The 13,425-nt window shown below is 40.6% G+C and overlaps 1 protein-coding gene across 3 annotated transcripts in view; it reads left to right on the top strand.

Annotated features, from left to right (window-relative positions):
- Positions 1 to 13,425, top strand: part of dlg2 (discs, large homolog 2 (Drosophila)) — a 1,345,388-nt gene that overhangs the window by 3,896 nt on the left and 1,328,067 nt on the right. For all 3 annotated transcript variants that reach the window (XM_068033932.1, XM_068033931.1, XM_068033933.1), the window contains one exon: positions 309 to 984. In XM_068033932.1, coding sequence (XP_067890033.1) covers positions 861 to 984 — 124 coding nt within the window. In that variant the 5' untranslated portion in view covers positions 309 to 860. The remainder of the gene's footprint in view (positions 1 to 308; positions 985 to 13,425) is intronic.

Raw genomic sequence — 13,425 nt, 5'->3', positions numbered from 1 at the left:
ATGTTAAATCCGCCCTAAACTGCACCAGGACACACGGAGCCGGGCCTGCCGTATCCTTATTGCTTGGCAGCATTTCAGTTCTTGAATTTGTGCCATTATATCCTGAGATACGCTGTAGGCCTTGTTATTCTCAGTGAGCTGGGGAATCACACATAAAAGTTAACAACGGTCACTTAAAAATTACAGTGCTTTTGTGGCGTATTCATATTTGGAAAGATCACTCTCCAAGTACTCGCGCGATTCCCGGTCCTTTCATTCGGGATCGAGGGATATTTCTGTTTGTTTTGATTCATTTTTCTCTTAAACAGTTGCACAGGATGGTGGTCGAGACCGTCAGGAGCAGCTCCTCGCAGGAATGAGAAATTGATGTGAGATGAATACTGCTGTTGCTGGATGAATGTTGGGGACTGTCAGTGCGGGCTGACCGACCAACTGCTGCTGTTTCCTGCTGTGGCTCCCGGCTCCAACCTGATCAACGGTGCGTTACCATCTGGCTGGAAAATTTAACAAGCTGCCAAACGAAGACAGGAGGGGGACGAAGAAACACCTTATGTTGCCAAGAGTTACAGCGCAAATCTAGACTCTCTTGGAAGTAATCGATTTGGATTCTGTTTTTATATAAAAAAAAACCCAATTCCTATTGGTGTTCTGAGTTTGAACTGGACTGTGAATTACCGTTATATAACATTTGGAAATCCCTTTCTCACTTAATTTTAAAAAAATAATTTCTTCCCAAAGATTTTTATTGGGAGTTTTGTGGATGTGTGTGTGTGAGATTTGTTTGTATTCTTTAGTACTTTTAGTCTTTGGGCTTTCGTTACGAGGAAGTTTAACGATTGACGGAGTTTTGGCTGAGCTTGATGGGAGTGAGAAGAGAACACGAGCGGTGTCTGGTGTCAGCATCCCAAGAACTGGAGAAGATTCATGCTGATAAAAATCAAACACCGCACTTTGAGAGAAAAAAAATGCCGGTGAAAAAACAAGGTGAGTTAGGTTTCCAAGGTCGCCGTGATTCATGTGTATCAAACTTCACTGAAATGTTCATCACCGATAAAGTGCCGACTTGTCTAATGTTTTCACAACTGCGCTTGTTTCAAGAATACGAGTTTTGTGTCGTACTTTAACGCGATAGATTTTGAAAAAATGGCTCTAATTATTTCAGTATTGTGCATACTAATGTAAAGGACGTAGTGTTTTTTATTCGGTTCAGTCCTTGTTCAAACAAATGACAATTTGGCTTTGGTCAAGCTAGGCATGAATAGCTAACTTCCATCACGTGAATATATCTTACTCCAACAATTAACTTAGTTTTGGAGTGGTGGGAAGGGTCTGCCTAAAATAAAATGCCTAAAAGAATGCATTTTGTGAGAGCAATTTTTCTCTCCTTGCTATTTTACTGTTTCACCGGTGTTGCTGATTTTTAAAATTTGCTTCTGGCCTATTATATGTACCCTAAGCCAAGAGCAGAACAAAGTGAGGTTCTCCTAAGCTTTGTGTTTCAATATTCAAAAAGGTGACTGCATTTGAATTGTTATACATTTTAGCCTGCTCAGATAGGCATGTGTGTAAAGTAAGCTGCTTCATCACCTTACAAAGTCTATTGAAAGTCAGCAACAAAAGCTCTACCTGAGGCTATAGCAGTGAAGTGTTTGTTTTCAAAGTTTATTCCTTTTTTTAAAAGATAGGGACTTTCTGTAAATAGACAAATGAAAATGTCGCATCTAAAATTTTGTATTGGTGAATGAAATGTAAATATCTTGCATTTTTTATCTTAATTATCTACTGTATATTCCATGATTTTGAACTGAGCCAACATAAAATATTTTGTTCAGTAACCAATCTTGAAGGAAATTGGACAACCCATTGAAATGTAGCAGAGCAAGTTATTAACCAAAAAGCAAATTAATATTGCCCTAATATGCACTTTGTACTGATTCCATATTGTCACACAAAGTCCCCAGTGTAAATTTTGCTCGCCCAAGGACATCATGCATTCTTATCACAGATTTTTCCAATATCCACAAAAATCAAGGCACAGTTTTTTCATAAGGTTTTGTGCACCCAGCATTTTTACTGTTGCAGACCTCCAGCATTGCACGTACAATACTAGTAAGTACAGCCAAAGGATACAACAGAACTTTGATCCCACTAATTCTTATGGTTGCTGTTGACAACAGTTTTATTGTAGGTACAAGTTTGTACAGATTTATTATAAATGCTTTGATATCTGACAAGCTCCTAGATCCAGATAGTTCATTTTAATATCAAATGTTACTTTGAATTGTCAAAATTTTGGTTTTGTGGATATCATGTTGGTTCTAAGAGCACAGGAGAAGGCCATTCAGGTCCCAGTGCTGGCACGCTCTCTCCTGTCACCCCATCCCCTGCCGATCCTTATATATTCCTCTTTTTCTGATATTTGTGTCCCCTTTAAATGAACTTTTAGCTTCTACCTCAATAGCCACATGTGGTGAAGGATCCTGTGGGCCAACAGGAGCAAGAATCTATCAATGGGGCATTAACACTTTTCAAGTAGGTGCCTTGGTGATGGAATGTATTCGGCGTGTGAGGTATTCTGCGAGTGGCTGGGCAAGGTTTTGCTTTGCTCTGGAGTGACTGGAGATTGGGGTTTGTGCTTGGTGCTTGCTCTCCTTTATGGTGAGTTCTCAGCTAATTTATTTGTGATGGTAGAGGAAAAGTGAAATGCAAAGAGGTAGAAGAAACAGATGGAAGTTATCACAGGATATTCTTGCATCTGCTTGATTGAATTGTTGAAATGGAATGATATAGGGAGGGAGGCTAAAGGGCTTATTAGGTTGGGTTTTTTTTATGTAAAGCGTCATCACTAGCAGTAAACCAAGGCTCTGGTATTTCGACTAAATCAAAGCTTGATTTATGCCATTTTATCTTGATCTCTTACTGCATGCATTGCACTTATTTATTTGAAGGCAAAGCAGCATTTTTGTGTTATTTCCTAGCAGGGATTGGGTTAACGTGGTCCAAGTTTTCACAAGTTGCAGTATACTCCAGCTCAGTGCAAAATGTCATTTTTAAAAGTGCTGGGTTTCAACCATCTGAGAAACTTTGAAAATTAGTCGTTTTTTTTAATGTTCATACAAAATGGATAACCCTGCCCACTTTAATATGAGAAGAAACAGTACTACGTGCATGTGCTTAAAGCCCCTGTCCGCAGAGATTGGTCATCATGGCACCTAGGTGCCAATCGTATGGATGTCTGCCTGCAACATAACAATGGCCTTATTGTGTATCACAGCAGCTGTTACCATAATGTCCCAAGAGACCTCGTGGGATGTGAGTGGAGAATGAACTGTTTGTCCAAAAGTCTTCCTGGAAAGAGAGGTTTTTAAGGATGGAGAGAATTCTAGATGAAGTCTCCAACACTAGTTAAGGCACAAATGGAGAAGTATGGGGGATATACCCGGTTAATGTCAATGACCAAATAATGTTGGAGAGGACATAAGGCTGGAATAGCTAGGGTGGGACTAGTTTGTGGAAGGATTTGAAAACCAAGAGGAGGATTTTGCATTTTCTATACTGGGAAAGACGCAGATAATGTAGGTCTATGAGAAGAGGGGTGTTAGTCAAGTGTGAGACCATATTTTTGAACATGTTGACATTTATGGAGTCTGTTGGATGAATTTGAGTATAGTGGTCAAAAGCGTGAGGATGAGACGAGTGGAGGTGAGCAATATTTTAGGAATGGTAGTTAGTCTTGGTGTTGGATTGTGGGGTTTGTAGCTCAGCTTGGGATCAGACATGATTAAGGTTTCACACTGTCTGGAGTCTGTTCAGAATGTGTTTGAGGAAGGGAATAGTCAGTGGCACAGGACTGGAGCTTCTGGTGGAGGCAAACACAATGGCTTTGGTCCTAATGTTTAGTTGAAGGAAATTTTCAATCATCCACGATGTGCCAGACCGAGAGACAAAGGTACAAGGTGGTTGTGGAATCATGGAAATGAGGGTAGGTCCAGCTGAGTGTCATCAATGTACATTTGGAAAGTGATCCTGTGCCCATGGAGACTGTCACTGGGGGTAGCATGTAGTTCGATGTTTGAGGGAATTCTGAGGTAATTAGGGGGCAGGAAAAGAAAAGTCATTGCCAGATGAATAAAGGAATGCTGATCTCTCTGAACTGAACAGCAAAATAGATGATGGAGGAAGATGTGGTTGACTGTATCCAGTGCTGTGGAGAAGTTGCAGAGGGATAATGCAGTGTTAGTCATATAATATCCTGGCCAAAGCCACAGATGACAGTCTTGGTGCTATGAACAGGGTGGAGGCTTGACTGAAATAGCAGTTTGGAAGTGATGGGTATAGTATCCAATGACGCATTCAAAGACCTCGAAGAAAATAAGCTTTAAGATGACTTGGTTTGACCGGGTGAATGGGTAATTCTAATCTAATTGCCATTACCGAGACATGGTTACAAGGAGATCAAGGTTGGGAAATGAATATTCCAGGGTACACAATATTTCAGAGAGACAGACAGAATGCAAAGGAGGAGAGGTAGTAAAGGATGACATAAGGACATTACTGAGAAGGGATCTGGCCTCAAAATCATGAAGTAGAATCAGTTTGGGTGGAAATTAGGAGTAGCAGGAGTCAGAAAACACTAGTGGGAGCAGTTTACTGGCCCCCTGACAGTAGTTATATTTTTGGACAGAACATTAAATGGGAAAAGCTGGAGCATGTAAAAAAAAAATGGTAATGTATTACTTCTGGGGGACTTGAATCTGCATATAGACTGGGACAATCAAATTGGCAAAAGTGGTCTCAAATATGAGTCATAGAGTCATACAGCATAGAAACAGGCCCTTCGGTCCACCGCGTCCATGTCGACCATAATGCCTATCTATACTAATCCCACCTGCCTGCATTAATTCCATATCCCTCTATGCCTTGCTCATTCAAGTACCTGTCCAGATGCCTCTTAAATGTAGCTACTGTTCCTACCTCCACCACCTCCTCAGGCAGCTCATTCCAGATACTCATTATTCTTTGTGTGAAAAAGTTAGCCCTTTGATCCCCTTTAAACCTCCTCCCCCTCACCTTAAGTCTATGCCCTCTAATTTTAGTCACCCCTACCATGGGAAACAGACTCTGGCTATCTACCCTATCTATGCCTCTCATAATTTTATATACCTCTATCATGTCCCCTCTCAGCCTCCTTCGCTCCCGGGAAAACAGACCTAGCCTATCCAATTTCTCTTTAAGACTCGAGCCCTCCAAACCAGGCAACATCCTTGTGAATCTTTTCTGCATCCTCTCTAGTTTAATCACATCTGTCCTGTAGTACGGCGACCAGAACTGCACACAGTACTCTAAATGCAGCCTAACCAACGTTATGTACAACTGTAACATGACGTCCGAACTCTTGTACTCAATGCCTCGGCCGATGAAGGCAAGCATGCCATATGCCTTCTTCACCACCCTGTCTACCTGTGGTGCCACTTTCAGGGGACTATGTACTTGCACCCCAAGGTGTCTCTGCTCAACAACACTCCCCAGGGCCCTGTCATTCACTGTATATGTCCTGCCCTGGTTTAACTTCACAAAATGCATCACTTCACACTTGTTTGTGTTAAATTCCATTTGCCACTCACTTGCCCACTTTCCCAGTTGATCTATGTCCTGTTGTAATCTTAGACAACCTCCTTCACTGTCCACTATACCACCAATTTTGGTGTCACCTGCAAATTTAGTAATCATACCCCTTACATTCACATCCAAGTCATTCTGGCGGCACAGTGGCGCAGTGGTTAGCACCGCAGCCTCACAGCTCCAGGGACCCGGGTTCGATTCTGGGTACTGCCTGTGCGGAGTTTGCAAGTTCTCCCTGTGTCTGCGTGGGTTTCCTCCGGGTGCTCCGGTTTCCTCCCACATGCCAAAGACTTGCAGGTTGATGGGTTAATTGGCCATTATAAATTGCCCCTAGTATAGGTAGGTGGTAGGGAAATATATAGGGACAGGTGGGGATGTGATAGGAATATGGGATTAGTGTAGGATTAGTATAAATGGGTGGTTGATGGTCGGCACAGACTCGGTGGGCCGAAGGGCCTGTTTCAGTGCTGTATCTCTAAACTAAACTAAAATATATATAACAAACAACAGAGGGTCCAACACCGATCCCTGCGGCACACCACTGGTCACCGGCCTCCAATCTGAAAAACAACCCTCCACTACCACCCTCTGCCTCCTATCACCAAGCCAATTTTGTATCCAATTTGCTAGCTCACGCTGGATCCCATGTGTTCGAACCTTCTCGACCAGCTTACCATGCGGGACCATGAGTTTGTAAAATGTTTTTGTGACAGTGTTTTGGAGCGCTGACAGTAAAATCCGGTGTCAACCTGGTGAATTTCAAGTTAAGTTTGAAAGTGACACATTTCAATCACAAATAAGAATCTTAAACTTAAAGCCAATTACGAAGGTATGAGGGGAGAACTTGCTAAGGTTAATTGGTTAAATAGACTGGAAGGTATGGTGGAAAATGAACAGAGGGAAACATTTAAAGGAACAATTTAAAGGGTTCAGCAAAAGTACATTCCATTCAAAAACAAAAACTGGTCAAGAAAGACCCATCTGTGGCTCACTCAGGAAGTATTAGACTAAAAGAAGAGGCTTACAATGCTACAAAAAATAATAGCAAGTCTGAGGATCGGGATTGTTTTAGAAACCAGCAAAGGGCCACCAAAACGTTGATAAGGGAAAAAATAGAATATGAGAGAAAACTAGCCAGCAATATAAAAATAGATTGTAAGAGCTTTTATAAGTACATAAAAAGGAAGAGAGTAACTAAAGTACACGTTGGTCCCTTAGAGGCAGAGACAGGAGAAATCATCATGGGGAATGAGGAAATGGCAGAGGCATTGAAGAAATATTTTGTGTTTGTCTTCACAGTAGAAGAGACAAGTTCCATACCAGAAATAGACAGTAACCTAGGGGCTACAAAGAGTGAGGAAATTAAGGAAATTGATATCAGCCGAGAAAAAATGTTAGAGAAACTTGAGGGACTAAAATCTGACAAGTCCCCGGGACCAGATGGCCTGCACCCTAGAGTTCTAAAAGAGATCGCTGCAGAGATAGTGGATACACTGGCTATGATTTTTCAGAATTCTTTAGATTCAGGAATGGTCCTGTCAGATTGGAAGTTAGCAAATCTTACAAGAAAGGAGGTAGAGAGAAAATGGAACTATAGGCCAGTTAGCCTAACATCAGTCATTGGGAAGATGCTGGAAACAATTATGAAAGAAGTCTTAACATTGCACTCGGAAAAGCATAGTATGATTAGAACAAGTCAGCATGATTTTACTAAAGGGAGATCCAGTTTGACAAATTTATTAGAGCTTTTTGAGGATGTAATTAGGGTAGATAAAGGGGAACCAGTAGATGTAGTATACCTAGATTTCCAAAAGGCATTCAATAAGGTGCCACATAAAAGATTAATGGACAAGATAAGGGCTCATGGTGTATGGGGTAATATATTAGCATGGATAAAGGATTGGTTAACAAACAGGAAGCAGAGAGTGGGCATAAATGGGGCATTTTCAATTTGGCAGGCAGTGAATAGTGGGGTGCTGCAAGGATCAGTGCTGGGGCCGCAGCTGTTTACACTCTATTAATGACTTGGATGAAGAGACGGAGAGTAATGTATCTAAGTTTGCTGATGACACAAAGCTCAGTGGAAAGGTAAGCTGTGGGGAGGATGCAGAGAGGTTGCAAGACAGGTTAAGTGAGTTGGCAACAAGATGGCAAATGGAGTATAATGTTGGGAAGTGTGAAGTTGTTCACTTTGGTCGTAAAAATAGAAAAGTCGAATACTTTTTAAAAGGTGTGAAACTGGTAAGTGTTGATGTTCAGAGAGACTTGGCACTCGTACAAGGAACGCACAAAGTTAACATGCAAGTGCCGCAGGCTATTAGGAAGGCAAATGGCATGTTGGCATTTATTGCAAGGGGATTGGAGTACAGGAATAAACAAGTGTTACTAAAATTGTACAGCACCTGGAATACTGTGTGCAGTTTTTGTCTCCGTATTTAAGAATACTTGCACTGGAGGCGGTGCAGCGAAGATTTACTAAATTGGTCCCTGGGATGAGGGGGTTATCCTATGATTAGACGCTGAGTAAATTGGGCCTATATTGTCTGGAGTTCAGAAGAATGAGAGGTGATCTAATTATGACATACAAGATTCTGAAAGGGCTTCATAGGGTCGAAGCTGAGCGATTGTTTCTGTTGGTCAGGGAATCTAGAACGTGGGGGCACAGTCTCAGGATAAGGAGCTGATCTTTCAGGACTGAGATGAGAAATTGCTACACTCAAAGGATTGTGAATCTTTGGAATTCTCTACCCCAGTGGGTGAGGATGCTCCACTGTTGAATATATTTAAGGCTGGGATAGATAGATTTTTGGTCTCGCAGGAAATCAAGGGATATGGGGTGCAGGCAGGAAAATGGAATTGTGGCCCAAGATCAGCCATGATCGTATTGAATGGTGGAGCAGGCTCAATGGGTCATATGGCCCACTTCTGCTCCTATTTCTTGTGTAAGGATGAGCTTTTTGAGGAGGAGACTGATAGTGATTTTGGAAGGTGGAGAGTATGCCTGAACAAAAAGAACCATTTAGAATATCTGAGTGGAAGTTGGGAGTGAAAATGAAGATACAGGAGGCGAAGCTTGGGGAGGTGGGTGGAGAGAAATTGCAGAATGATTTGAGGCTGGTGGAGACTAAGTGGCGAAACTGGGATAAGGTCAAGAGCATTGAGGGAGAAGAAGGAGGTAGTGGCAGTGGGCACTGTGTGGATTGTCTTGATCTCAGACAGAGCAATGTGAGCTCTTTGCAGTTGGGTGGGGGAATAGGAGTGGATGTTTGTCATAGAGAGAAGGATCTGTTCCTTTGAGTAATGGGTTGGATGAGAAGAGTGAGCCGTTGTACTGCTCAACATGATATATCAATTAGGTCATGACTGATTTATATCTTAACTCCATCTATCTGCTTTGAGTCCATCATCCTTAATACCCCTGCCTAACAAAAAAATATCAATCTCAGTTTTCACATTTTCAGTTGATTTCACCTCTCAACTTTCGGGGGGAGATAGTTCCAGATTTCCACTACTCTTTGCACCCCTGCATTGGTCTAGCTCTAACTTTAAGGCTATGCTCCCTTGTGCTAGACTTCACCAGAGGAAATAGGGTGGATAGTTTCTCTCTATCAAATCCTTTAATCATTTTAAACACCTCAATTACATCATCCCTTTATCGTCTATACACAAAGGAATACAAACCTAGTCTATGTAACCTACCCTCATAATTTAACCTTTTAGCCCCAGTATCATTCTGGTGAAGCTGCACTGCAGTGCTCCTCCCAACCTTCAATATAAACTACCTGAGGTATGGTACACAGATCTGAATGGAGTACTCTAAATGCTGTCTAACCAGAACTTTATATAACTGGAACATGACCTCCACCCCTTGTATTCAGCCCCCTTGAGATAAAGGCCAACGTTCCTTTCGCCTTTCTATATTTTTTCATACCTGTTCATTAACCTTTAGTGATTTCTGTGTTTGCTCATCTAAAATCTCTCTCCTCCTTCATAGTTCCCAGCTTCCTGCCATTTCGAAAATACTGGTTTATCTTCCTTGGCTTCAAAGTAGATGACTTCACACTTCCCCACATTAAGCTACATTTGCCACAGTTTTGCCGACTCACTTAATCTACCAATACCCCTTTGCAACTTTATCCTTTCCCATCTACACTATTTACTGTGCCACCTAACCTGACCTGTTGTCAGCAAACTTTAATATAGGGCTTTCTATTCTTTTAACCAAGCAATGTATAAATATAGTGATTAGCTGAGGCCCCTGGTCAGATCTTGGCATGGGACAGGCTGAGGTTTGGAGGGTTGGTGGTGGAACCACAACTCACATCTTTCCAGTTGAAGTACTTAACTATAATCCCTACTCTGTATCTCCTACCTCCTAACCAATTCTTTACCCATGTTGATAGAGTGCCTCTAATTCCGTGAACCCTCATTTTTGTTAGGTCTTTTATGTGGAATTTATCAAATGCCTTCTGAAAGTTCATAGAATTAACATCCATAGACACTCCCTTATCTACCACACACAAACAAAATACTATGGATGCTGGAAATACTCAGCAGGTCTGGCAGCATCTGTGGAGAAAGAAACAGTTAATGTTTCAGGTTGATGACTTCATCAGAACTGGGGAAAAGTTAGAAATGAAATAGGTTTGAAGCAAATGAAAGAGGAAAGGGTAGGAAAAAGAACAAAGGGACGGTCTGTGATAGGGTGGAAGACAGGAGGATTAAAATGACAAAAGGGTTGGTTGGTGGTGCAAGGACAAAGGGATTGGTAATGAGACAATTGTAGAAACAACATGTGTGTCGGAGGTTTGAATGATGAACAGCTGTCATCTGAAAGCAAAAACTAGAGAAAAACTAGCTAAAAATAAAACCTGCAGAGATAAAAGGAAACAAAATGGGGGTAGAGATTACAGTCTGAAATTGTTGAACTCAATGGTGAGTCCAGAAGGATGTTTCCCTGATCTACCACATTAATTAGTTCCTCAAATATTCAAACAGTCTCATTAGATATGACTTGGCTTTTACAAATTCTCATGGCTCTTTCTGATCAGTTTATATTTGTCCAAGCGCTCTATCCCTAATATATTCTAGTAACTTCCCCACAACAAATGCCAGACTAATAGACCGATAATCTCCTAGTTTATCTCTCCTAATTTTCTTGAATAATGGAGTGACATTGACAATTTTCCAATCCAAGAGGATAATTCCTGAATTGAGAGTTTTGGAAGATCATGACTACAACATCTACAGTTACCTCACTTACTTTTAATGCCCTGGGATGGAAGCCATCAAGTCCTGGAGATTTGTCTAAACTTAGTCTAGTTGTTTTCTTCATTATTATTTTTATCACTATTAAAGCCAGTAATAAAGCCAGTAAGTCCCTTTCCTTGATTTATTTTTAGTTTTCCTTGTATTTGATAGTTTATCCTTATACTCTTCTGTGAAGATCAATACAAAATAAGTATTTAGAAAATCTGCCATTTCTTGATTTTTTTTTTCTTTCTCTTACTATAACACCTTCGTCTAACTTTGAAGGGAGCTGCCTGCCTTGAGCCAGATTTCTGTCACAGTCAGAATGTCAAAAGCGGCCAGTGGACAGCAGTCTCGAATGGATAGCTCCTATACAGCTAGCTTTAACAAATTTGGGACATTTACGAGCACTTTGATGTTGGACAGTTCATGCACTTCAGAAGGATATGATCTTTCCTGGTCCATCGCACGCACCCCCTCAGTAATTAGTCTCCTTAATAGTTCAGAAGTGTTATCTATAAATGATTACATATCCAAAAGTGGAAATGATGGCCAATTGGGAGATGAGAGTATGATAGCTTAACAAGAAACTGTATTCAAATGATGAGCCATATAAAATCTGATCAGAATTTCCTATGAATTTGTGCCTATATGTGCAACATGCAACTGGGACATAACACCAATTTCTGGTGTGAAAGATTGGAAATTCAGGTGTAAATGTGTTATACACCTTGTGCCAGTATGCACCATGGTTCATTTTAATGGCTTTGTTAAGGACAGGTAGGAAATGATAAAGGTGGTTTCCCTTTACAGCTCTCAACTGACTGCAGATAGTGTGTTTGAATTGCATTTTAACCTTATAGTGTTTTAATGGTCAGTAAACAGACAAATGGCAGGTTTTCTCATAGGTTTGAAGAAAGATGAATGTATGTTAAACAAAACCCGAAAATTCACAACATCACACGTGTGATGGAGATTAAAAGATAGCCTGCATTTAGGACTGGTCTTTTTTTTAAAAAAAGTTCATTGTGGAACCTTGTTTTCTTTCCCGTGAGGAAAATTTAAATGATGCAGGCCTGTTCTTCGTTTTCTCCTGGTTCACTGGAGTCAAGCTATGGAGAGTTTCAGGTGGATGGATGCTAGGCTGCAGACCTCTTTGGTTAAATCTCAGTTACTGAACAATGACTAAGATCCTGTTTCAATCTCAGATGGGGAGCTTTCAAAGGTCACCTTTTCGACTCTGTCTCTAGGTAGTTTTTAACAATGGTATTTGGCAGGGTCATTGTCTTGGCTGTAAAAGATCTCTCTCTGGCTGCTGGCTTTCTGTCTCTGCTCTGGCTTTCTTCAAAGAAAAATCTTTATTTAAAAAAAACTTATCTGGCTTGGTTTCTGTCAAGTGACCAAAGTTGCTCTCCCCTGGTCTTTTAATATAATGTCTCCTGAATGTGTGGCCATTGTTAGACAACGACATTTGAATGTTGCTCATCTTGGTAAAGTGGTCACACCTATTATCCTGAGTTTGGGTCTGGAGCCTCTGTTTGCAAAGACCAGTTAGTCAGTCTAACTGGTTGAAAAAAGTAGCCATTAACATTGAATGGGACCATTAACATTTCTAGTGCTTTCTTCAAGGCTAGTCCAGACATCATGATGGGTTCAACTCCAGCAGTCACTGTGTGTATTTGCAGTACAGGAGAGGTCACCTGACCTCTTGCTCCATTTTGTCTTGTAGCAATAGTGTGTTCATTTTTGGGAGGTTAATTCATCAGTTTCTAGTTCATAATTGCTCCTTGCATGCATGTGACAGTTCTGCCCGCATGGTAAGGAGTGGTACTTGTAAGTTTTCTGCAATTACGCTGGTTTCAAATAGACATAAAATTGCATCCAGTATTGTATGTATATTAAGAAACAGTCATACTTTATGCTTTATTGCAATTTTTCAGCAATTAAAAAAAATCTTAACTATTTTCTGTTCCTTAGGAGTTTAAGCCATCAATGTGAGTTGCATTAAAAATTGAAAAACTTCTGCAATTGTGTTTTTTTAATGCATAATGCGCATGGCTAATTTGATTATTTCAAACCTTAATTTTCATAAAAATAATGGTGTGAATTCTGTGCATTCTTTTGGCCTCAGCTGTTTGTTGATTTCTGCTTGTTTATACCTCTTTTTAAAATGTTCCATCATTTTGTTTATGCCATTGGCAGGATATGCCAGAAAAAATGAAGACTCTAAATTTCAGTGTAACCCACTGGTTGCAAGCTCATGGGGAAATTCCAGCCCCCTTGTGCCTACAATAATAGTGAATGTTTGTTTTAATGTGCATGTAAAGCTTTGATTTTAGGTATGTAATTACACTTTTTTTGTATTAAATGTCACTTCAAATTTTAGTTCAAGTTGCTGTGCTAGTTTATAGTTGATTCAGGAGTGTGCTACATTTTTGGCCATTTCTACCCTTACTCTAGGCTTTCTGGCTGTCATATTTTAGGTCACTCATAGATGAGTCCCAACTTTGTCTGTCTTTAAAGTAGCTTCATCAGCTTTGATATCTTGGTAAG

Source organism: Heterodontus francisci, chromosome 6, assembly GCF_036365525.1.
Source record: "Heterodontus francisci isolate sHetFra1 chromosome 6, sHetFra1.hap1, whole genome shotgun sequence".
In the NCBI taxonomy this organism is placed as follows: Eukaryota; Metazoa; Chordata; class Chondrichthyes; order Heterodontiformes; family Heterodontidae; genus Heterodontus; species Heterodontus francisci.
The sequence above is the reverse complement of the archived record's forward strand: the minus strand, read 5'-3'. Positions and strand labels throughout refer to the sequence as shown.